Source organism: Acanthopagrus latus, chromosome 9 (assembly GCF_904848185.1).
Source record: "Acanthopagrus latus isolate v.2019 chromosome 9, fAcaLat1.1, whole genome shotgun sequence".
Taxonomy (NCBI): Eukaryota; Metazoa; Chordata; class Actinopteri; order Spariformes; family Sparidae; genus Acanthopagrus; species Acanthopagrus latus.
Window position 1 is genome coordinate 8,058,089 of NC_051047.1, and position 23,831 is coordinate 8,081,919.

At 42.2% G+C, this 23,831-nt stretch overlaps 2 protein-coding genes across 7 annotated transcripts in view; one reads left to right on the forward strand and one right to left on the reverse strand.

The window, feature by feature from the left end:
• The first annotated feature begins 4,728 nt into the window (after positions 1 to 4,728).
• rpl8 (ribosomal protein L8) lies at positions 4,729 to 7,537 on the forward strand. Its single transcript, XM_037110584.1, has 5 exons — positions 4,729 to 4,901; positions 4,999 to 5,140; positions 6,087 to 6,305; positions 6,482 to 6,597; positions 7,341 to 7,537. The coding sequence occupies exons 1-5, from the start codon at positions 4,764 to 4,766 to the stop codon at positions 7,497 to 7,499; spliced, it is 774 nt and encodes a 257-aa protein (XP_036966479.1). The 5' UTR covers positions 4,729 to 4,763; the 3' UTR covers positions 7,500 to 7,537.
• A 1,590-nt stretch (positions 7,538 to 9,127) lies between these two features.
• usp9 (ubiquitin specific peptidase 9) overlaps positions 9,128 to 23,831 on the reverse strand; it is a 41,349-nt gene continuing 26,645 nt past the window's right edge. For 3 of the 6 annotated variants that reach the window (XM_037108950.1, XM_037108949.1, XM_037108953.1), the window contains 21 exons: positions 23,617 to 23,783; positions 23,406 to 23,514; positions 23,114 to 23,260; positions 22,823 to 22,969; positions 22,521 to 22,728; positions 22,207 to 22,427; positions 21,694 to 21,881; positions 21,415 to 21,588; positions 21,176 to 21,317; positions 20,279 to 21,035; positions 17,713 to 17,836; positions 17,405 to 17,630; positions 17,064 to 17,193; positions 16,491 to 16,676; positions 15,997 to 16,217; positions 15,819 to 15,907; positions 15,567 to 15,723; positions 15,230 to 15,442; positions 13,671 to 13,700; positions 11,954 to 12,052; positions 10,974 to 11,204 (listed from right to left, as the gene is read on the reverse strand). In XM_037108950.1, the coding sequence (XP_036964845.1) occupies positions 10,974 to 11,204; positions 11,954 to 12,052; positions 13,671 to 13,700; positions 15,230 to 15,442; positions 15,567 to 15,723; positions 15,819 to 15,907; positions 15,997 to 16,217; positions 16,491 to 16,676; positions 17,064 to 17,193; positions 17,405 to 17,630; positions 17,713 to 17,836; positions 20,279 to 21,035; positions 21,176 to 21,317; positions 21,415 to 21,588; positions 21,694 to 21,881; positions 22,207 to 22,427; positions 22,521 to 22,728; positions 22,823 to 22,969; positions 23,114 to 23,260; positions 23,406 to 23,514; positions 23,617 to 23,783 (3,966 nt within the window). Of the gene's footprint in view, positions 11,205 to 11,953; positions 12,053 to 13,670; positions 13,701 to 15,229; positions 15,443 to 15,566; positions 15,724 to 15,818; positions 15,908 to 15,996; positions 16,218 to 16,490; positions 16,677 to 17,063; positions 17,194 to 17,404; positions 17,631 to 17,712; positions 17,837 to 20,278; positions 21,036 to 21,175; positions 21,318 to 21,414; positions 21,589 to 21,693; positions 21,882 to 22,206; positions 22,428 to 22,520; positions 22,729 to 22,822; positions 22,970 to 23,113; positions 23,261 to 23,405; positions 23,515 to 23,616; positions 23,784 to 23,831 lie in introns of all 6 variants that reach the window. The other 3 variants (XM_037108952.1, XM_037108954.1, XM_037108951.1) reach the window with 2 other exon arrangements.

A 23,831-nucleotide genomic window follows, 5' to 3' on the forward strand; every position in this document is an offset into this window, starting at 1 on the left:
CACAGACAGAGGGAGACAAACATGCAACAGGACGGAAGGGAAAGACAGGGAAGGACGCAGGACACTGAAAGGACACAGGAGGGCGTGGAAACAAAACATAGACACCACAAGACACAGAACCATGACAAACTGAGTGCTGCCAGGGCGAGCCAATCAGAGGCAGCGCTGGCTTAGCATGTCATGACATGTTTCATGCCTTTTTTCAAAGAAAAATACAATAAAATGTATATTATATAGGTCTTTTTTTATAGAAAAAAATAATGTTTCATGTTACTGGCCAAAATTGTAGTTTGTAAATTGAGTAATTAAACTACTCGAAATGACCCAAAAAGTAGTTGAAATACTTGACGCAGCACAAAACATGAATGTAGTTGAACTACCAGCAAGTTACAGCAAATTAAGCTATATGTAGTTCAACTATATGTAGTTTAAGTCTCCCCAACACAGTGTGTCTGCTGCCTATAAACTGGATAAGAAGCTGCATGTCTGATTCTGCTGCAGGTGGTTCACTGATTCATCAAAAAACAAACTCCAAAATGGAACCTGTTTACGTTCAGAACAGTTCTTTGGCGGCTGTGTTTGTGTTTCCTCATCCCAAGTCAACCGTGAAACCAGCACTTCATTGTTTCCTCACTGTTAGCAAGAAGGACACAACCTGCCTGTATTTGGAGTCTCTCCATGATCAACAGCCCCATCTAGAGAACCATGCTGGACAACACACATCAGCATCAGCAGAGTCTCTGCTGCGCTGCGCAGAAACATCAGGAATCCCGCCATGATCGACAGCACCGCTGGGAGTCCTGCTCTCATCAACGGCAGCACAATCTGGAGCTCTGCTGTGCTTGAAAACAGTGCCAACGGAAACGTGTGTGTTGTTCTGACATAATAACAAAGGAAGCTGATGGATAAAAGAAAGTGTGACAAAAATAGACACCGTTTTGTCTTATTCCTCTCTTTTCTGATGAGATCATGTAAGAAGGGTGAGCATATCATGAGATTAAACAAAGAAGCCATCAGCAGCAGCTCTCCCTTCATTTTCTAAAACCAAAATACTTGAGGAGGACTACAAATGGCTTTACGCGCTTGTTTGGATGAGGTCAAGCAGTAAGGAATCACTGATTAATGTGTGTTTATTGATGCACATTATTTTATTTTCATCACTGAAAGAACTAAACATTAAGCTGACTAAGCAACTAAACTGAACAGAAGCAGTATTGAATTACTGTGCAGCACAGCTCAACTTTGACCACCTTCAACCTTAAATACTCATCATGAGCCATCGGACGCTTCTGCTCTATAATGCCTCTTACACTGAAACGTTTTGCTTTCTTGTTAATGCTTTTACTGTGCTACGAAAATAACTTTTAACAGACTTTGTGTGTGAAGTACAAAAAAACACCTAAACATCTTTGATCAGCACTTTTTTGTGTTTTGTGGGAAGGGGAGTAAGCTCTGAAGAATACGATTAATAACATTTATTAAACAAACATATGGCCGACTTTTAAAGGCTTTAAGGAGTCAGGTGGAGTCATTAAACAAATGCCTGCTGACCCCAGCCCACAGGAATACAAACCTGCAGAGGTGTGTTTTTGAAAGAAAAGAATAAGGAACAGAACAAAAACTGTGTGTGTGTGTGTGTGTGTGTGTGTGTGTGTGTGTGTGTGTGTGTGTGTGTGTGAATGCAATATTTATGCATGATATACCAGTGGGACTGTATAAAACAATGAAGCATCATTGTAACTGAACCGCATATTTATCACCTGCCGTGTCAGCCCCATGCCTACTTGTACGTTGAGAGTGCTTTTGTGTGTGTGTGTGTGTGTGTGTATGTGTGTGTGTGTGTGCGCGCCCTCATTAATCACAGCAGTGCTGTTCCTCCAGCGGGACGCTCCTGTCTCAGGGGGGAACCATCTGTTGCTCAACACCGTCTCTTCTTCTGTGGTGAGATGAAACACGTAGAACTCAGTGCCAAACCCATTAAACCTAAGAGATGATGAAGCACTGAACATCATCTCAAACTGTCCTTTAACAAATCTGTTGTCACACTGACCGCTGGAGGAAAAAAATGTGATGTTAAAGTGAGAGGTGCAGGTTTAATTTGTCAGTGAGTTTGATACTTTCAGCTCTCCGGCAATGAGAAGAATGAGAAACTAAAAAAACATGTTTGTGCAGATGAGGCCTGCTTTGTGTTATGCAGGAACAGACCGAGACACAGAGTCTCCCGCTTGGTAGCACTGTCTCATCTTCAACGCTTACATTCTGATATGTAGCAGGTATTAACGCTGAACATGTTCCACGGTCAAGGCCACTGCCAATTCCAACCACAAGAACATGTGTTCAAAGCAAAACAAGTGCAGTGCATCAGGAGAGTCAGAGAAGAGAGCTGCAGCTTGAACTGAAACTCTGAGTATGCTTTGTGAAATCTAAAGAAAGGCCTCCCTCTAGAGGGAGCACCTCCTGGAGACATGGTTCACAGGAGAACCAGGGCAATGAGACAGAAAGTAGGAAACACACACACACACACACACACACAAGTGATATGACCATTCTAGAGAAATAAAATGATGCTCAAATCAGTTTTGTGTTGATGTAAGAAAGGACACTGTGTGTGTGTTTCCTACTTTCTGTCTCATATCCATGCAAAACTGAAACAATGACTCAAACAGGTGGATTCATTTTGAATGGCAGAAGGATTAAATAAGCATGGACTAAATAAAATAACATCGGACTCTAACTCTTATTATTTATATCATGAGGATCAGTTAGAGATTGAAAATAGATCTATTGGCTCTGATGATGATATGAAACACAGTCCCCTGGCATGACTGTTTACAAGAAAACCATTATCCACAGGTGAGAGGTATGTTACAGTCATGTCACATAACTTTTTAAAAGCTACAATTGTCATTAAGCTGTTGGACCTTACAAACACATTGTTAGGGTGTGCATCCTCCAGCGGTGGAAGCTGCACTCTGTCACCTGTTTTAAAACAGGTGGGTGAATGACCCGGTGTTCCCTTTTATCAGCGTGAAAGACACGTGAAAACTCTTACTGACCAAAATGAACAGAGAGTTTTTAAAAAGCACTTACAGCCTACATGAGTGATCAGACGTCACCAAGTTTCAGGTGACGTCAGCATTACTGCCTTCTTGTTTTAGCTTGTTCTTGTCATCTAGTTTTCAGGACAAACAGGAAACTCATTTTGTCTTATAATTCGCCTCATATTTTAGGATGTCTGCTCTCCCTACTGCTCTGAGACAACCTGTTGAACTGACTGCACTCACCAGGGACAAAGTTTAACAGCACTGAATCCTGCAGAAGACTTGACCCCAAAATACCTGCAGTAGCGTCTCACTACCACGAGATGTCAGTAAAGCACCATATTATATTTATGTTTTCGGGTCTGGCTCAAAGTCAACGTACTTGGACCGTTTGAATACAGACAGAGTCACTCCTTGCCTCAGACTGTCCAGTAACCAGTGCAGACTAAAGGCTGTAATGATGCCATTTTGTATTCACACTGCAAAAACTCACTCTCGTCTCTCTAGTAATGACATTCAGTTATTACTAGACCCTTCAGTGAGATTAAGGGGACTTGTTTTTGACATTTTTCACTTGTTCCACGGGGAGATTTTTTTTTTTCACTCATTACAAGCAACACCTTTTATTCATTGCCTATTATTACTTTTTTCTTCTTATTTTGAAGAAGCATTTTCCCCCCAGTGCATATAATTTTAAAAAGGATTTAATAACTTTCTCATTTTTGTAACAAAAATACATTTCCACAACCCGTCCGACATTAAAACCTCCTTCTTGAGCTGGATGTAGGGCCTGTAAAGTTGTGGGGATGAGGAGAGACAGGACTGTATGTGTTGAATGTTGCGTTAAATGTCGGCTAAAACAGGAGCGAAATGTGGACATTAGGGATTTTCTGTGAATACGCCAATAAATCAATGTTATGAGAGCCAACTTAGCCTGTTTACATAAGGTTTACATAAGGGTAAAGTGAAGCGGTTGAACCATCAACACTGGTTCTGCCTACACTTCCCATCATGCCCCTCGGTGATTTCTCCGGAAGAAAACCTCCGCTTTTTCCTTCCACTTCCTCTTTCCGTCAACGGAGTTTAGGTAGGACAGCAACTGATCTGATCCCCGTTGTTAAATCTGCTTTAAATCATGATTTTGTGTGTTCATCCGCGTTAACCCAGCATTTGTAAATGTCTAACAAATGTCTAAGATTAAGAACCACTGAGTATTGTCACGACAGACCTCAGTTTTGAAGCATTTTATTAGTTCTGTTTAGCTCATTGATGACATGGCGCTGTAACAGCGGTGTGTAGCAGCTAAAGGCCGGCAGCCGCCACACACCGAACAGAAATGACTTCGATACGAGCCGGTGATAGAAGTTTGAGATTGTTAAGTTTGAGCACAGCTGTCAAGGCTGACAAAAAGACTCTGTGTGACTGAAACCACCGTGAACGTCTTCCCTCAATGTGAAGATACAGCACGTTACGGTGGTTAGCTTGCTAGGCTAACAGCGGCTAAGTTAACAACTCGGAAGATTTGGCGAGTGTGTGTCCTCGCTCTAGACTTTGAAGTAGCTCATTTACAACGTGGTTGGTCAAGTCACCAACCCGAGACTGGGACTCTGTTAGAACAGGTGCACTGACTTGACGAGTGAAGCATCAGTCAGAGGCCTGTGAAGTTCGCCTTCACTTGTCAGACCGGTAAATAACGCTCACTGTGCTGTGTTTCAGGACACGATGGGACGTGTGATCAGGGGACAGAGAAAAGGTGCGGGCTCCGTGTTCAAAGCCCACGTCAAGCACAGAAAAGGTGCTGCTAAACTCCGCCACATTGACTTCGCTGAACGCCATGGCTACATCAAGGGGATTGTAAAGGTAAGTGAGGCGTCTTCTGGGAGCAGATCGGAGCCCATGTGTTGGTTGATAAGCGCCCAGTGAGACATCCTTCTGCTCTGGTGGTCTGCCCTCTCAGGATATCATCCACGACCCTGGCCGTGGTGCTCCCCTAGCCAAAGTGGCCTTTCGTGACCCATACCGCTTCAAGAAGAGGACCGAGCTCTTCATCGCTGCTGAGGGTATCCACACAGGACAGTTCATCTACTGTGGCAAGAAGGGTAAGAGGCTGGAAGTGGACCTCCTAGGGTCTTTGCAACTTAAAGTACCTGAACAGCTTTTTTGTCCTTTTCAGAGGGATTCTGACATTTCAGATGTGACTGAAAAACACTGGTTTGGTCTTTGCTCAAACTGATTTGAGACGGTTTAAATGTGACAGGATTATCACCGACAGTGTCATTAAGTGAATTATAACTTAACCTTACAGTAACATTTAACCTGTAAATGAATGATCTTGGTGTGTTTGAAGTAGGAAGTGTTACAAAAGGTTCTGTCTGAACTTGAGATTGCGTTCATGATGTTTGGGTTAAGATTTGAGGATTTATCCAAACATGAGACAGATGTGTAAAATGACCAGTGTAAGTGTTGAGTAATGAAGTGTGTGTCTGAGAGGGAAGATGACCAGGAGTTGGAAGATTGAATCATGTTGAGTTGGATTGGATGAATCTTGGTCTCATTTTACTGCATTTGTGGAATGGTTGGCATCTTTCTGGTGTCTTTGTATTAAGGATGTCATACTTTAACTCACGTTTCGAAATTTATGAGATGCTAGAAAGTAAAACATTTCTCAATACCTCTTTGATGTGCTGGGAAAAGGGATGCAAAACTCCTACAAAGTCGCTGAACATGCAAACATTTTTAATATCGCTGCAGCCTTTGGTAAAATACTGGTTGAAGATGTGTTTTTATAGCTTTAAGTAGTTCTGATATTACAAAATACAGATGTTGTTTGAAACTTATCAAACAAGTATTGATACCTTTGACAACCTTTTGTATGCCTTTATTCTGCCTCCGAGTCTTGTAATGCCAGAATGTTATTGTAGTAGGTTGTTCAATGACATCCTTGGATTAATGTGCTTGGAATTGCGTGATATTGGGGTTATCAGTGTCGATGGGTGTATGATATTATAGTATGAAGCCCGTGGCTCACTCTGTTTTAACCCACAGCTCAGCTGAACATTGGCAATGTCCTGCCTGTCGGCACAATGCCTGAGGGAACCATCATCTGCTGCGTGGAGGAAAAGCCCGGCGACAGAGGCAAGCTGGCCCGCGCTTCAGGAAACTACGCCACAGTCATCTCCCACAACCCCGAGACCAAGAAGTCCAGAGTCAAGCTGCCCTCAGGCTCCAAGAAAGTCATCGCTTCTGCCAACAGAGCTGTTGTTGGTAAGGACCCTTAATGTCTGCTAGAGCTCATGTTCCTTACTGCCACTGTGACGTACTTAGGGAACTGATGTCAGAGTGTGAGGAGCTGTGTGGTTATACACTCAACCTGGCATTTGTGAGCTGAAGAGTGTGATTGCATCCGTACGCTGTTTGACGGGCTCTGCCCTGTGTCACAGGTGTGGTTGCTGGAGGTGGACGTATTGACAAGCCCATCCTGAAGGCTGGTCGTGCCTACCACAAGTACAAGGCCAAGAGGAACTGCTGGCCACGTGTCCGTGGTGTGGCTATGAACGTAAGTCGACATTCTGCAACTGTGTTTTGTATAATGCAAACCAGGTAGGGCCGATTAAATGCACTCAGTGTGTGCAGATAATTCAACTGTCAAAGCGGACCATAATGAGATTAGACTTGGACAAGTGTAATTTACTGGAAAGCTGGTTAATGTGTGAAGTAGATTCTGTTAACTTGTGAATAGATATCGCTGGGATACAAGTTCCTGTTACCCTTGCTTGTATGTCATGATTCCAAGTGTCTTCAGAATCTTGAGAGGTTTTATGAGCACCTTTATTCACCGTTAAATGAATTATGAGAATGATGTTAAAAGTGCTGAAAAAGGCTCTATACTTTGAACCTGGGAGAGTTTTGCACACAGCGTGGTTTTTGTTCTACGTGGAGGTGAATCACAAAGCATTTTTGGGAGATGGACATTGAATGTTGTCCTAGTTGAAGATTTTATCTGAACCCTTCCGAGATGTTTTTAGAAAATGTCTCGCTAAGGAAGTCCAAACTTGTTCCTACTACTGTAATGTCTCCACAGGTGCTACACTAGAGGTTAATATTGGCATGCTTTCACTGTGAAAGGCACTGATGTACTGAAGACAATTTCTGTATAGCTTTCAGAGTAAGGCTGAATGTAGCTGGTCTTTTAACAGCACTAGCAGCTCATTAGGAAAAGGCACAGCAGGAAGTTGTAGGCTGAGAATAAAACAAATTAAAGGTTCCTCAGACTGATTTTCCTCTCTTCTCTCCACACAGCCCGTTGAGCATCCCTTCGGTGGTGGTAACCATCAGCATATTGGCAAACCCTCAACAATCAGGAGGGACGCACCTGCTGGTCGCAAGGTCGGTCTTATTGCTGCCCGTCGTACAGGCAGACTGCGCGGAACAAAGACCGTACAGGAGAAGGAAAACTAAATCTGACTGTCTTCATAATAAAACCTGTTCCAAAAGAATTCTGTCCTGTTTTTATTTCTTGGTCCACACACAAAAGGTGAAATATGGGACGGGTGTATAATGTATCGCTACAATAATCACACAGAGAAATGCGTGATTAGACCTTTAGTAGGAACAACACTGGTGTAAATGTTAGAGTTCAAATTAGCTCGTTCAGTTTTATGGTCTGGATGTTGCTGTTAATGTTTCAGTGTATTTGAAAATAAAAACCATGGCTGTTGGCTACTAATGACTTAAGTGATAACTGTAAAACTAAACCATTAGATTACTTAGACGTGTTTGTAGTATATTCATTAAACTACAAATTACAGTACATATCCCCACATGTTAAATCCTGACACTGTAAACTTGATGTGTGATTTATGGTAGAGTTTTAATTTGACCAGTCTTGGCCAGTAAGTGGTATCTGACAGTTTGTACACCAGGGGGAGCTTGTGTAGCAGGACAATTGGGGAAAAAAGCTTCAGTTAAAGTCCTCAAATGCAATCCTGGATCTATTCATAGACTAGATGATTCAGTAGTGCAGATGCTCCAAAGTGTATGTGGTCTGTTAACAAAATATTTTTGTTAGCCTGTCAGATTATGATATTTATGTGGTTGTGAGCAGTTAAAACATGACTAATTTTCCCTCTTGGACTGTATTTATGTGGAAGAGTTTTTATGTGAAACAGGCATTAAGTATCCAGTAAAAAAGATTGTTTAACAGTAATGTATAAAACATTTTCTTGAGACCTCTTAAAGGGACGGCCCCATTTAGAGAGATGATTGAATGTGTTAGTGGTCAAGATATCTTGATATAAATTAGTAGTGGAAGTGTGTCAAACTCAAGAGATCGTGCAACTCTGAGGCATCTTTCTTAAAACTGTGTGGTGAACAGGTACATCTTCTATATGATGTGTCTTGCAAGGTTGCTCCCCAGGTAAAAGACATACATTTACTTGTCAGTTCATTGGGTATACGTAGTTAAAGCTATTGCAGTGTAGTACATCAGCACTGCAATACAAGCTCCCTCCAAAGTTGTAATACAAAAAAGTTGTATTCATCCATATTTAAATGTTTGGGTTTGTTGACATGTATTGCAACATACTTGCAGGTATTTCTATCATTTAGGTTAAAAAACAGTTTGACAGCAGCACAAACGTTATCTTCCAATTTGGCCATATAGTTGAATCAGCGTGTAAAACTAACATTATAACCTTCAGATTTATTGTACATTTGTATAATTATTGTTCAGAGCTGCCATTATTGCAGCTGTTATCATTGTTGTCCCTGTGTATCTATGTCTCTCCCCCTCCGACTCTCTCCCCCTCCCGGTCCAGCTGGAGGTCCACCTTCAGTGTGGGTCTGCTCCGAAGTTTCTGCCTGTGAAAGGCAGTGTGTAAAATTCATGGGGTGCCCCCTTTAATAAGGCTCTCAAGTCACGACCTCACACCTCAACACAAAACAATGCAGCACAACTCAGACAACTGTGAGCTGTTGCAATACCTCAGCAGATATGAAGACACTGTTGCGTTCATATAATATGATCCTGTCAGTGACGCTCAGCAGATGTTCATATGTTATGTCCACCAGTAAAAATGACACACAGGCAAGATTCCATGTTCTTTATTTGCTAAGGGCGCAATGCTTTTTTTGTTATATTTCTGTGCACAAAAAAACCTCACAAAGTGAAAGTCCACATCGCGACTGTAGCTCCAGAATTCAACGTCACACCATGGCCAAAACAAAAGTCGGCAAAAAACAGGGCGCAGAACTCTGTACAGTCAATATCTTCTTTAAAAATAACACAAGGACAAAAATGTTCCTCTTAAATCAAATTCTATTTTTAGTGAAATACAACAAAATAAATTCTATAAAATAAGAGCAAAATATTTAAATATAATACGATGGGCAGAATATTTTCATTTGCAGGAGTATTTGGTATGTTTTAGACAAAAGAAGAAAAAAAAAATTCAAAAAATACATGCATTCAAGTTACCAATTAAATACAGTATTTACTGATGTTTACCTTTTACTCCTACAGAATTACAAGTTAGCTCAAGTTGCAACATGACTAACCAGCCGCTATTCTTACGGTACAACCCTGCTGTGGAACCCGTTCTCCATGGAGTGAGAGGGCGAGGGTCTCGCTGCCGGCTTGGGATGCCAAACCGCAGCCAGAAGCCAAACCTGACCAGCTCCATGGCAGAAAGGAAGCCGATGGGCAACAAGTCTGTCTACAACTAGGCTCTATTGAAGAGACAGAAGCAAACCACACAGTCTATTATACACCAGATATCCCAGTGCAGCAATTCTGTTGCATATGTGTTTCATTTTTCAGAATTTCTAATGATGAAAGCTAAGCTGTCTATCCCACCAAAACGGACTGCCAAATGTGAAGTTGGAGGATTATAATGTGCAATTGAAAAGCCACTTATTCATACATTGGTTCAAAATATCGCCCTCATTGTAGATAGGGTAGATGAGTAGAAAAATAAACAAAAACAAATAAACCTAAAGGGTAACAACACCCCTCTGGAGATGTGGATTAAGAACAGCTTTAGGTTGTTATGATCACAAGTCTTCCCTTGGGCTACACTATTCTGGTGAGAAGCCATGCTAAATGTTACAGCATATTAACTAGAGCTTCAAAAAGGATTGAATTAATTACCAGAACAAACAAAAAAAAAGAAAAAAAAAGAAAAAAAAAAAAAAAGAAGAAAGGCAATGAGTTTCAGAACAATGTTGCATCACTGCTTTTTCACATCAACCAAACATCAAGTCCACCCAACCATTCCATATCTCACACTAAAACCAACCACAGCTCGTGCGTTGATTTGGCATCGGTCATAAGGTTGCCAAGGAGCTTAAGAATAATAATATAATTATGATAATAACAATGCGTCCTTCTACAGTTGAATGACCAGTAACCGTCCGATGGTAGAACAAACTTTACTGCTGAGCATGGGTGATAAAACAAAGAGGAGTTGTTGTCTTCTTACAGTTTTTTTTTTTGGGAATTTTTCTTATTTATAATATCCATTTTTGTTTTTCATAATATCTGCAACATCTCCCAACAGCAAACCACACAGAGTTATGCTACTGGGGGATCTGAACAGTCAAAAACATTAACATACTATGTACACCTTTTTCGTCATGTAGACAAGCGCATCAGCATCGTCGGCTCTGGGTAAATTTGTTTTTCTTTCTTAGAACTCTTGTCCACTCCCTCGCCTCTGCAGCCGCCAGCAGACCCCTGTCACATGGTCAGGCAGCCCCAGGCCAGGGAAGAGCACCTACCACAGGCTGACGGGAGGGGGAGGCCTGGCTCTGCCCTGCCCTGGGGCCAGAGATAGAGAGAGAGAGCGCCCGACGAGGAGCTCTGTTGACCAAAGGATGAGAGGAAGGAGAGCGGGACGATGGAGGCTCGAGGCACAGCAGAGGGGGGAGGGGGTGTTACTCCTTAGGCGGGGCAGGCGCCGGGGTAGAGGTGGGGGCAGGGGTGACCTCCTCGGTGCTCTCCCAGTTCTCTTGTGCTCGCGGGCCTGGACCAGGAGTGGGACCAGGGGCCGGGGTGGGGGTCTGGGTAGGGCCTGGAGTCGGGGCAGAGGCAGGTCCAGGGCGCTGGGGGTTGTTCATGTGCTGAGCAGCAGGTCCGGTGTACGGCTGCCCATGGGGATGGTTGTTCTGGTCAGGACGACAAAGTGGACAGAAATCAGTGCACTGGTACCACATCATTGCAGTGGTCTACATGTTCCTTTATTGTCACTGAACATGGAAATTTCTAGTTGATCCTAGTAGAAATGTCCTGAGACACAGACTGATGTATTGTCTGCTTTAATCTTCTCACAGGATAACAACTATTTAATGTTGTTGAATGTTGCATGGCTGTACCCAGGTCCAGTAGTTTGTTGCTGTTCTTCAGTTTATTGAAGTATGGCAAACTTTTAAAAGGTGCGTACTGCAGTCTACTGTGTTGAACAGTGTGTAATTTGGCATTGTATAATTGGCTCTAATCTAATATTGGCCGGAGCGGAAAATATCAATTTCCAATGATCAGGTCCATAAATTACTGGCCTGATATATATTGTGCATCCCAAGTTAGATAAGGTCATGGAAAACCTCAAACAGCAGCAGCACACCACCCAAGATGACAAGTGTTATGAGCTCCAATGTTGTGTAATAGTTACATTATTTCCCCCCCGTCTTTTCTTCTTTCATACCATATATTTGTACAGGAGCAGACGTAAGAATTTGTTCCAATTTTAACATGTGATCAAATGATTTGATTTCTGATTTATACTTAAGAAGAAAAGCTATTACAAGAAACACAAATTTGCTGCTACAGCAGGCTAGACACAAACAGTAAATACGACAATCAGGGAAAATCAGTCATTTATACTTCCCAGACTGTCACGAGGACCCTGAGACAGTACCTGCTGAAACTGGGTTGTTCCAGGAGAATGTGGGTACAGAGAGGTGTCCTCTGGTGGGGAGGAGTCTTGATCATCAGGTGCTTCCTGTTCATCTGGCTCCTAGGAGACGAGATGAAATGAACATCATCACAAATTCATTTAACCCATCAAAGTATATTACAGTAAATATATATATATATATATATATACACAGCAGGACTTTCTAGGTTTTTTTTAACAATATAGTGAGTGTAATGTTAAGTTCCTGCCCTTCACTGTGAAATCGTGAGTAGGCTGTGTGGGGAAGTTACATTTTCATTTGTGTTAGCTATCAAGTAGAATGAGGTTTAAATGAGATGTGATTATGTGTGTGGGTGATTCTACACCTGAGAGCTTCCTCTCAGCACCAGAGCTGCTGGTAATCCTGAGCTAACAGAAGCTGCTAGTGAACTCCCACTCTACCGTAGAGGTAATTTTAGTGCAACAAAGCACAAGACTGGTGATCATTGTCTTTTTTAAACAGTAGGAAAAATATCAAATATATTCAGGCCTATCATTAAACAGCTGTTAATTATTCATCTATGTGACAAGGGAAATAACATTTCTGTTGAGCAAGTGCAAATAAAAATATGACAACATGAGGTTGTAAGGGGAAAAAATAACAAAACCTGCCAGGCTATTATACATAACATATACTTCTAGTTAATTTGCTAATCAGTGCTATAATAACAAACCATCCTTGTGTTGTTTTCACTCACTCAATATAGCTATTATCTATTATCTGGAGGTGACATATCAAACTGTGATTTTAAACTATATCTGATATTATGCCACTAACAAATGACTAACAACCTTGTGTTAGAGGTTGTTTTGTCAAATTGTGTCCAAGTGTTTTTGAAGGAGTGATTCTCCAGACTAACATCTGAGTATATTCAGCCTTTTCAAGATGCAGGTGGCTGGCAGCATCACAGTTTCAGGGGGGGAAAAAAAAACAAACATTAAAAAAAAAAAAAAAAAAACTGGCAGAAGTGAACCAGACTGAGATATGAGTGAACAAGACTGGCTATGTCAGTGATGTTGCTTTGGCGAATCACTGGGACTGGGCAGAAGGACGGCAACAGAACACAGATCTGTTCACTGTGTGCAGCTGCATAACGTCATTTCTTATGCCAGTACCACTGTATGGCAGTCTAACTTTCCTTTCACTATACAAGTGGATAACAAGATGAGGATGGTCTTTTCTTTTTTTTTTTCTTTGTCATTTATGTCAGCATGAACATGTCCATAACTTGAGAAGTAAACATTCTGACTACATATAAAAAGACAGAAAAAAACAATAATACACACACAAATGGCTGTATACTGGAAATATAACTGTTGAAAACTCTAATGTTTTTTAAATCATTCTGGCAGTTTGTATCAACATAGCCTTACTCTAACCTCCTGTGCTTCACTCTTTGTACAGTGTTTTGCATCACATTAATATAAATCCAGTCCGAAAACAAAACTGAGCAAAGCTGACAAAGTGGGAAAATCTATGGGGACTCAACATGCCACAATGTTTCTATCCTCTGCCACTGATGACTATTCAAGCTACAGAAAAACCTAACATTGTGCAAGTCTATCTAAACATATGTTAACTGTGTTGGAAGCCTAAACACTGGCCAATAGTTTCTCTGCTGATACTTCAATTTTGTTCCATTTCCTTCCTTTATGTTGTGGTGCCTGGAATACTGACCTTCCCTGGGCTTCCCTGAGTACACTTGAGCTGTGTATGGAATATTACAGGAGAAGTGTGTCATTTAACTGGACTTTTAAACATAAAAATACAAGTCACTTATTTTAAGTGATAACAAATAATGATATTTGTATGCATTGTGAACTGCAGCCATTAATCAATACAAGACATATTCAGCATAGCAAACACGTTATAGCTTTAACTCAGGGAGGACATTTACATTTAACGGCATGTTGTAAACACTAAATTAATGGGTCAAATTAAGTATTAATCATTAAGTCTAATAAATGTCAGACACTAACACTTTTGGTCTACACATCATTTATGCTACCAAATATCAGGGAAAAAACAACAACTACAAAACTGAAACAGTCCATTTGTTATGACATCAGATAGAGAAAAATGATTAATCAATCATTAACACTGTTGATAATAAATATTCTGGTCATTCTGGTGAATCAGTGGGTTGTTGTGTTGAAGTGATGTGCTAAATCAGGGGCTGTATTCACAAACATTCAGAGAATACTCTTGGAGAGCTCCTAACTCTAAACATTTGTAGCAAGATGTCCCAGCTTAGTGACATAGTGACAAGGTGTGGTTGCTGGGTATGACGTTCTATAAAACACAATAAATTGTAAGCTGTACTTTAAAAGAAGCCCACCAGGTGTTTGAAAACACAGGCCTATTCCATGCTGGTAATTTCTGCAGTGTAAAATCACTTTTCAAGTAAAGTCTGGCCCTGTGCTAAAGTGCAAAGCAAGAGGCAGACACAGGAGAACTTGCCTTTAATAATGGCAACAAATCCTCAGCCGCTGTCTTGTCAGTCAACTCTTTTTACTCTCATCACATAACAAGTGAAATGTGACTCCTGATACTGCTGCCGCACGGATTAGTCATCTGTGACACTAATTGTAGCATCCGTTGTATGACCATGTATTGCTTTTTTAAAAAGTCAAACAATGTGGGGGTGGTGGGCAAATAATGTAATCGGTGTATGCAGGAACACCGTGTAACACCGGGAACAATGCCAAGTCTACTCCCCACTCCTGTTTTTAACCTAAGGAGCTAAGAATGCTTTATGAATACAGCCCCAGATTTTTAAAGCTCTTCTGGCTCAGTCATACAGGGTTTCTTGACGATTTATTCCATTATCTTCACCACTGTGCACCATGGTTAACATGTTTCCATAGCAACCTTGGCCATGTAGAGTAGATTTGCTTTAAGGTGGTGTTTTGAGGTCATATTCAGTCTTCATGTGGCCTTCATGATTTCTTATATTTGCCTTTAACAGAAAGACCCCTTCTATACTGATGTTTGACTTAATCAGTCTAACAGAACTGAAGTGATCTTGATCAGCTCTGCTGAACTTCAGATATTTTTTAGTACATCTTTATATAGGTATTCAAAGTGTCCTACAACTTTACTGGAGATGCTAATAAAGTTTGGCTCACAGAACACATTTTGTGTCTTTGTGTGTATGTGTGTGTGTGTGTGTGTGTGTGTGTGTGTGTGTGTATGTGTGTGTGTGTGTGTGTAGTGTACAAAGTCAATGGCATTACCTCCTCAGGACAGAGTTCACAGGCTTTGGCCAGTGTCATGCGTGCACTGTGTGACCGCTCCAGGAAGTAGCCATTGGAGGTCTCATTGCTCTGAACTGGAGGGGACCAGTTGTTGTAGGTGTACTGGGGATTCCCTGTGTAGGGCCTCCTCTCCAGCTCGTCCCCTAACCACTCCACTGCCCACGTCCACTTTCGTTTCAGGTCACCATTACTCTGCAGACACAGAAGAACAAGCTCATCAGCATTGGTCCTCCCCAAAGTTATCCAGCATTTTTCAAACCACAAATTGGAAATTGATTTTGTGGCATATATGTAGTGTGAAATGATGTAAGCATACCTGTAGGATCTGGTAAGCCACAGAGCAGTTGCTAAACAGGGCCACCATACACTTGATGCACTGGTAGGCTCGTTTCTGGTAGTGGTTCTTTGAGCGCTGGATTGTGTCAAAAAGCCCATCTCTGTCATCTGGAATGCCCTTAAGCACATTGTGGATCCTATACAACCGAAGAGGGAAAGGGGAAATTTAAACTGTGATCACATTCAAAACCACGCAGCTCTAATGACTTCCAACTTGAGCAATGACTCTGACCTGTGTGTCTGCCAGGAGTCCTCAATGAGCAGGATCTGTAGCAGCAAGTCCAGGTAAGGCCTCAGTTCGTAGGTGTAGGAGTACGCCACCTGCAGACCCACAACACATATATGATCTGGACTTTGGCTCTAGTGGACACATAAAAGATATCCTGTTCCTCTTTTCATAAGACATTTACCTGCCAGAGCAGCTCACTGAGCACAGTGGAAGAAAACTGAGGGTTCTCCCAGCAGCTGAAGCGGAGCAGCTTTACTGTCTCCTCTGAGTTGCTGCAGTCCTCGATGATCTTCTTCACATAGCTCGTCCTCACAAACAGGATCTCCGCCACCAACTGCTGCACAGGCATCACTGGGGCCGTCAGGTTGGTGTCGCCATATGGGTTAGGAAGAGGAGGGTTACCTGGAGAGGGCAGAGGAGTAGAAGTTTAAAGTTACTCTAGCTGAAATATTGGTAGTTTCTCGAGAAATATACACTTTCTCTTCACAGCGCCTTTATTTATCATCTCTGAAAGCCCTCAGCTCCAAGCTCTGCCAACACAACAGAGGCTCAGAATGGCTGCTTTATCAGTCACTAGATCCTGAGCAAGGATGAAAATCATCATTGGGCTCCATCTCTCCCTACCTTGAACCATCCCCAGGCTATTCATACAAAGAGTAAGAGCAAAACCCTTACCATTAATGGAGGACTGCATGCGTGAGGAGACGTCACAGCAACGGACCAGCTGGGAGACTACTGTGTAGAGCTTGCCCAGCTCAGCGTACTGGTACTTAATGGGAGGGCCGGGACCCTCGTCCAGAGCAACCAACATGAATGTGGCGGGGACATTCAGCTTCAACAGCTGTGTCTTTTCTGCCAGACCTGTGTGGTAAGAGTAGTGGGGGGGAAAGAAGGTTACCATTTTCATCCCCAAAGTAATTGTAAGTTTTGGGGGGAAAAAAATTAATTCATTAATAAAATGAAATAAAATAAAAAGTGTGTACTAAAATCAAGTATCATGAATTTATTGAATGAATGTAGTATTGTATCTAGTACAATATTTGCCACTAAAAAGTAGTACAGTGGAAGTATAAAGTAGCAGAAAATGGATATACTCAAAACTGTAATTTAGTACAGACCATTAGTAAATGTACTTAGTTACATTCCATCACAGCTAATTATCATTTATATTTTCCATGAACCTTGCTTGTAGAATTCACAAAAGAACAGATGTACATGACAGCAGTGTGATGGCTGTGTGCTCCTTACCCAAATTGGCATACATGACAAAGAGGTTGAAGTACTGCTGCAGGTGACGGCCATGTTCAGAAACCTCTCTTCTGAGCAGGTTGAGTACAGCTCTCAACAGGTGGTCACTTAGACTGAGGTTATCACAGCCCTGATAATACACAAATATAGAAAACAACAAACAAACCACAGCAGGGTTACATCAATAAAAAGATGAAAACTGTTGGTGACAGCCTGCGATACAATCTACCTCAAGTCTATTCAAATAAATCACTAGTTCAAACTGTTTCACATGAAACATCTTCCTGAAAGTTCTATTAAGAGCAATTTTCCAAAAGGTTCCGCTTAAGTCCAGCACCAACCTGAGCAGAGGGTCCAGGCGAGGCGGTGGGAGAGGGGCAGGGGCCGTCTTGCAGGGAGAAGTGAGCGATGAAGACGATGAGCTTGGCAAATGCACCACGGACCTCGGCGCTCGGGCACTCGAGCAGGTACTCCGAGAACCGGTTGGGGTACGCAAACAGAACATTGTGTGCAAACCAATAGCGTACATTCTTACTGTGTCTCAGCAGGATGCAGAGGGCGTCATACCTGGGGGGAAGAACGAGCAGAATATTTAATGAGGGAAAAAATAAGAAAAAAAAGAAAGCATTCAGAGGCAGAGGGAGCTTACCAGTCACTGGCAGGACCCCGTACTACTTTCTTGGTGTGAAAACCTGTGCTGAAGAGGAACCTGGCAGCCAGCTGAGCACTTATCATAGCAATCTCTTCTGCCTCTGGCAGAAGATGGTCTTGTCCTAATAGAAGGGAGCAGTGATAAATAAAACACAGCAAAAATCCTTCAGGCAATTTGCTCCAATTGGTGTCAGTTCATGTTGCAGTATTGAAGAAAACTATGTAGCTACACACATAGACCAATGTAAAAAGCTACAGTTTACTCATTGCCAAAATGCATAATTAGCAACGATTCAATGAGCCTGACCTTCACAAAGCACACTACTCTAACGTGGATATGTATATGTATATGTATACTGCACAACATACAAAAATGTACACTGTAGTCTGCAAGTACACCAGCACGACAATGACACATTTTACTTTGTTTAGGCACTCAATCACATTGGAGAAATAAATAATCAATATGACTAATCTGTTTTATACTATCGATACGATTCCTATACATCCTCAAGCTGAAGCCGACAGTTGGCTCTCTGAAATCATTGTCATCATTTCAAACAGTGCAGAGTCAACACAATGAATAATGTGCCCTAAACATAACAGACACCAGGCCTGTTTCATATACATATTACGTAACATTATAAATAGTGACGGTAAAGACAGTGAATGCCAAAAAATGATGTTGCACAAAATGCAGACGGTAACACAGCAACTGGCAAGCAGTCAGCTCAGACAGAGACAGCAGTGCTGAGGCTCTTGGTAAGCTACAAAATAACATCTGATCTGATTTGGGCCAATCAGTAACATTTAAAATCAATACATTAAAACTAATATTCTTACTCATTGTATTGCAGCAGTAGATGGATGGTATAAAGACACAGCATACAAATTAAGTTTGTTTTTAAAAATCACTTTGCTCTGAAAGGAAAGTTCTTGACGATCTGAATCATTCTGTCCCAATCAAGTGCTTTTGTGCTGATGACTTCCCTCTAATATTTATTTTCCAGTAGAACATTACACGGCTCTGGCTCCATTAATAATGTATTAAAGGGGGAGTGCTTTCTCGGCAGCCCTTGCTCAACACCACTGAACACCAGTTCCTTCCACAGGGTTTCTGCGTATAACCATCACTTTGAAACGTGTGTAATGCAAGCCAAAGATTAGTGATACAATTATAATGGCAGCTGCTTTGTCTTTAAGAGAAAAGCTTAGAATTGCCTAAGAGACATGGTGATAACTTCAGCTCTGTTATTGGATATGCAGAGACATAACTGGAAGAGTGATGTGAGACTGTGCAGCTACAATAAAACACATTTCTCCTGCAAACACAAGGATCGAAAAATTGCCATTTTTCTACTAGTACTTGTGGCAAGTCAAATGGAGCCGCACCGATTTGCTTTTCCATTAGCAGTTTAACAGTGCTGAGTTGAGCTGAGCCGGTGATGGGCCTGCTCCAGAGTAGGACCAAGCTGCGGCCGCCCCACCTCCAAGCGTGTCTGGGCGATGTCTTGCAACTGTGACCAACTCCCTTAAATCGATACTGATCTCATGTCTGTGCAGGACTTTTGTAGCTTCCAAATTAACTCTTTAGTTTCTCTCATCCTGTTTATACATTCAGACATCTGCTGTTGTTTCGTCATGTTCACTTTCACCTGTTTCAGGAGCCATATTTTTACTGCTGGTGAAAACACAGCGTTTCCTGTAATGCTGCTTCATAATAAAAGCTTTTGCATGACTAAATAACGTGGGGCTTTCATTGTGAACAAGTTATAGTGAATGAAACAGGTTCAAACTATTTAACACTGTACTATGGGGATTGAGACAAGCGCATCACTGACACACCTTAAACCAGGTAACCCACATGTGATTGTAATACAAAACCCCAACTGTGCCGGGCTACCGTGCAAAATCAAACCGAGGAGCACCAGGCTGACAGATGTAATGGAAAAACGACCATGTGTTCGCAGTGGCAGAAACTCCTGATTAATATTGTTGATCTCTGATGTATTACCCATGTACACCCACCCATGCTAACTACTTGTCTAGTTAATGCCATGTCTGTTAGTTGTTTATTTTACTTTTCCTAGTATTGTTTTATCTATTGCCTAGTTTTGTATCATTTTACCTTTCAACTTTATTTTAGCTGCCCCCTTGGCAAGGTTTCAACCCCAGAAGCAGTTTTCTGTTTTAACTGGCCTTTTGTGATTAAATAAAACAGTGTCCCTGTCACTGGAATGATAAATGAAAACAGCTACACAGCGTGGGAATACTGAGCTAATAAAAACTCAGTTGTATTCACCACCATCATTTACCAGCACAATATCTATTGCCAGAGCAAACTCCTGTGTCTTCTTTGTTGCAGTTTGTTTCCAGAGTCGTTTCATACAGTACTTCTGATACATGCTACCAGACGTTTGAGTTACTTTTATGTAGCCAACTACAGCAATTTAGTTTTTATTTATACTGTAATATACTAGAACACATAAGACATAAGATTCACTGATTTAGTTTTGCATTTAAAAAACCCTTTAGCAGCAAACAGGAAAAAAAACGATACATACCTGGAGGAGGGTTTAAATAGACACTGTTACAGGTCAGAAGTTTCTTAATGAACTGGAAATATTCCAGGCTGTATTGCATTCGGTTGTGCATGAATTGGACGTTCTGCTTGCGGACACTGCACTCAATGACACCAGGCATCTTGACCTGATGTGGCTTAGTGGAGGAGATGGTCAACTCCGAGATGTATTTGACAAGCTCGCTGTCCTTGTCCAGTGAGTCCATACGCTCATAGAATAGGATGTAGGCATTCCACCAGCGCTTCTGCCTGCGGTACGACATTCTTTTCATCATATGATCAAACACCTCGCCCATGTATTCCCCTCCAAAGCACTGGTTCTTCATCTCCTCCTCATCGTCCATCTTGCACTCAGTCACATCCCCATCGTCGAACTTATACCAGCGGTTCTTCTCGCCATCACCCCCGTTCCTCTGGATAATGTAGGAATAGTAGTGTCCACCGCTGGCCTGGCCTGAGTGAACCAGCACTCCCACCAGACGATACTTGGAGCTGCCTGGGGGTGTGGGTTCAGAGGGTTCATTCTGTTGGATAACCTGGTTCTCTGGATTGACGTCATCGCCCTCTAACTTGGCCACACCAGCTACCGTGTACGGCTCCATGTCTAGTTCCCTGGGGAACTCAAAGTAGTCGTTGAACTTGATGGCACATTCCCTCTCCCAGTCATAGTCGAAGCGCTTCAGCTGGATGGCCAGGACAGGTGGCAGCTTCTTAATGAGCAGGCGCTTCACAGTGTCCACCTGACAAGGGCAACAAACATCACAAGTCACCTCTCTCGTCAGAGTGCAACAGATACTTTTGGGTAAGCCATTAATGGGCAACCATCAAGGCCTCCTTTATTTTACCAATGCACTTTCAGTGTCAGAGTCTAACAACTCACCTTCTTGTTGCACTTCTCACAGTGGTAGGCGTTGGCCCCCTCAAGCAGATCTCCTTTAACATACTGCTCCATGGAGTCCAACAGGTTCTGGTGGTTTCTAATGTCTACGTTGAGTGTTGTGAATGACTCCTCACACTCATACCTGACAACACAAAAAAATTATTAGAAAACGAAAACCCAATGCAATCTGAAGTTTTTCGTTCTCAAACTATTAGCACAGGAGAACGGAATGCACTAACCTGTGGGGGCATCCCTGACAGATCTTTTGGTCAGCAAAGGACCCACCCAGCACCTTGCTGAGCATGGCAGGGTGGCCCAGGGCTTTCAAAGCTTCGTCCAGACTATCTACTAAAGAGTTGAAAAACTCCAGAGCATCATGCTGCTCCCGCAAGTTCACTGGCTCACCCCATAACCTAGAATGGAGAGAAGACAATAAGATATTTGCATCCACTAGACAAGCAATTTGCAAATCCAACCAAAACTAATGAGTTTTGAGTCTAGTTTTAAATCTTTAATACCTGAACTGTTTCCAGAATCCCCTTGGGACGTAGTACTGCAGTCTGGATGCAGCCAGATGTCCAAAAATGACCTGTAGGTGACGTAATACACCAATGTTGTATTCCTTCCTGTCCTCTGACTTGCTGGAGGGTTTATCATCAAACTGATGATGGTAGCTGAACACCTCATCACGAGGATCTACGTTACTCTGTAGAAACAGAACAAAAAGATGAAACATAATTTGCAAGTCGTCACAGCCACATTTGTTTTCTGTTACTTTTTGCTACTGTATGTCATTTTGTGGTATTTCCTTGGTGAAACAACACTGAGAAACAATTGCCCAATTATGATCTGATAATTTGTATAAATTAGTCCCTGAAGCTGAAGCTGTTTTATATGATGCCCTCAGCTCTTGCTCAGCCTACATGGACTACGAGCCTTGAGTTAGCCACTTTTGTCAGTCACAAGATTCTGAAAAAGGATGAACATCTTCATTGGGCAAAAGCTTATTTGCCAGCAAACCCTCAATGTACCTCATTCTCCTGCTTCTCATCCCCCGACATGTCATCGTCCACGTCAGTGCCTGTGCCTTCAATAGCCAAGATGCCGTTCCGGATTGGAGGGATCATGTACAGCTGTTGAATGACTGAGTTCATATAACAGGTGGCCCCAGCGTTCTTCAATCCTACAAAGCCTTTGTTGGGCCGTGGCCCCACTGGAGGTAAGTACTCCCATTCTGTCAGTGTCTCGCAACCTGGAAGGAAAGGGAAGAAACCTCATACATGATGTAACGTGCAAGTGGTCAGCAAAATGCATCAATGACAATACCACACTAGTGTCTCCCTACCTAAGTAGTACATGTCAGTGAGGGTGTCGACTATTTGCTTGAGGTTGCGTACACAGCCCACGGCAAGTGCAACCAGGAGCTCAAAGCCAGCATTTATGGAAGCAGGGGTGCTGCACACTGGGATGGCCTGCTCTGTGGGGAACTCCCCACTCTTCATGTACTGCAAGTACACATTAGATGCTGGGAAGATGAAGTCGTCAATCAGCTCCTAATCAAGAAGGAAAAGAGAAGCACTCTGTTAGATTTGTTCTGACAAAGGAGAGGTTTTCTTCTCTTCTTCAGGTATGGTCCATTTGTTATACCTTAATTAGGTTCGCTCCTCCTTTCTCACAGCCAATGTAATACTTCTTCTCTGGTGTCTGGAAGGCTAAAAGTTCTTTGGTGACCCCAAGGTGGCCCTCCAGGATGGTCTCCTCCACACCAGTCTCCCCAGTCCTCTTAACCTCGTCCTAGTAAATGCAAACAATGTTGAGTACCATCAGTACAATTGTCAATGACAAAGATTCAATAACCTAAACATGGATTTTTAGGGGGCATAACAAACACTAATAACACCAGAACAGGTCAGTATTGAGATTAAAGAGCTTCTTTACCCTTATCCGTTTCAGCCAGTCAATCTCATTGTTGAGGAGCACCTCAGCATTTGGCAGGTTGATGTTGCTGTTATAGGCATAGTTCAGAAGGTGTCTGAGCAAAGTGAAGTAGTCTCCAGCATGTTTGGCGCGCTCCTTGGCTGTACTCTGCACATGGACAATTTAGCATCAGGATCTTGTAAACAGTAAATTTAAACATATATGGCAGTGTAGTGATGTATTATAATGGTTCAATTAAATGGTTGAGAAATAAATAATGGTCTTTAAGGAAACATAGTGTATAGTCACTCACCCCCAACACAGTGAATAGGAGGGTGATGAAGAACAGAAGGGGTCGATGGCCCATGCAGCACCTAGTTGCCATCAAGAAAAACTGCTCCTGGGCCATTTGACGCACAGATCTGTTTCACATAAATGACACCATCACCATCATAACATTCGAGATGAGGATGTCTCTATTTTTTCTTTCAGCAACTGGGTAACATGCATCTTGGTCTACTTACTTGCTGTGGCAGTGAAGCAACAAATCTATGATGAAGGTCTGCCAGGCCTTCTCCTTACTGAGTGTGTCCAGAGCCGTTGGCATGAGGGCGAAACACAGTGTCATTACCTCCAGGGCCTCACAACACACCTGCTCATCCTCCCCATCTGGCTCCTTTGCTGCATTTGTCTAACGAGAAAGACAAAGACAAAAGATAGTATCCACTAAGCAAGAGCT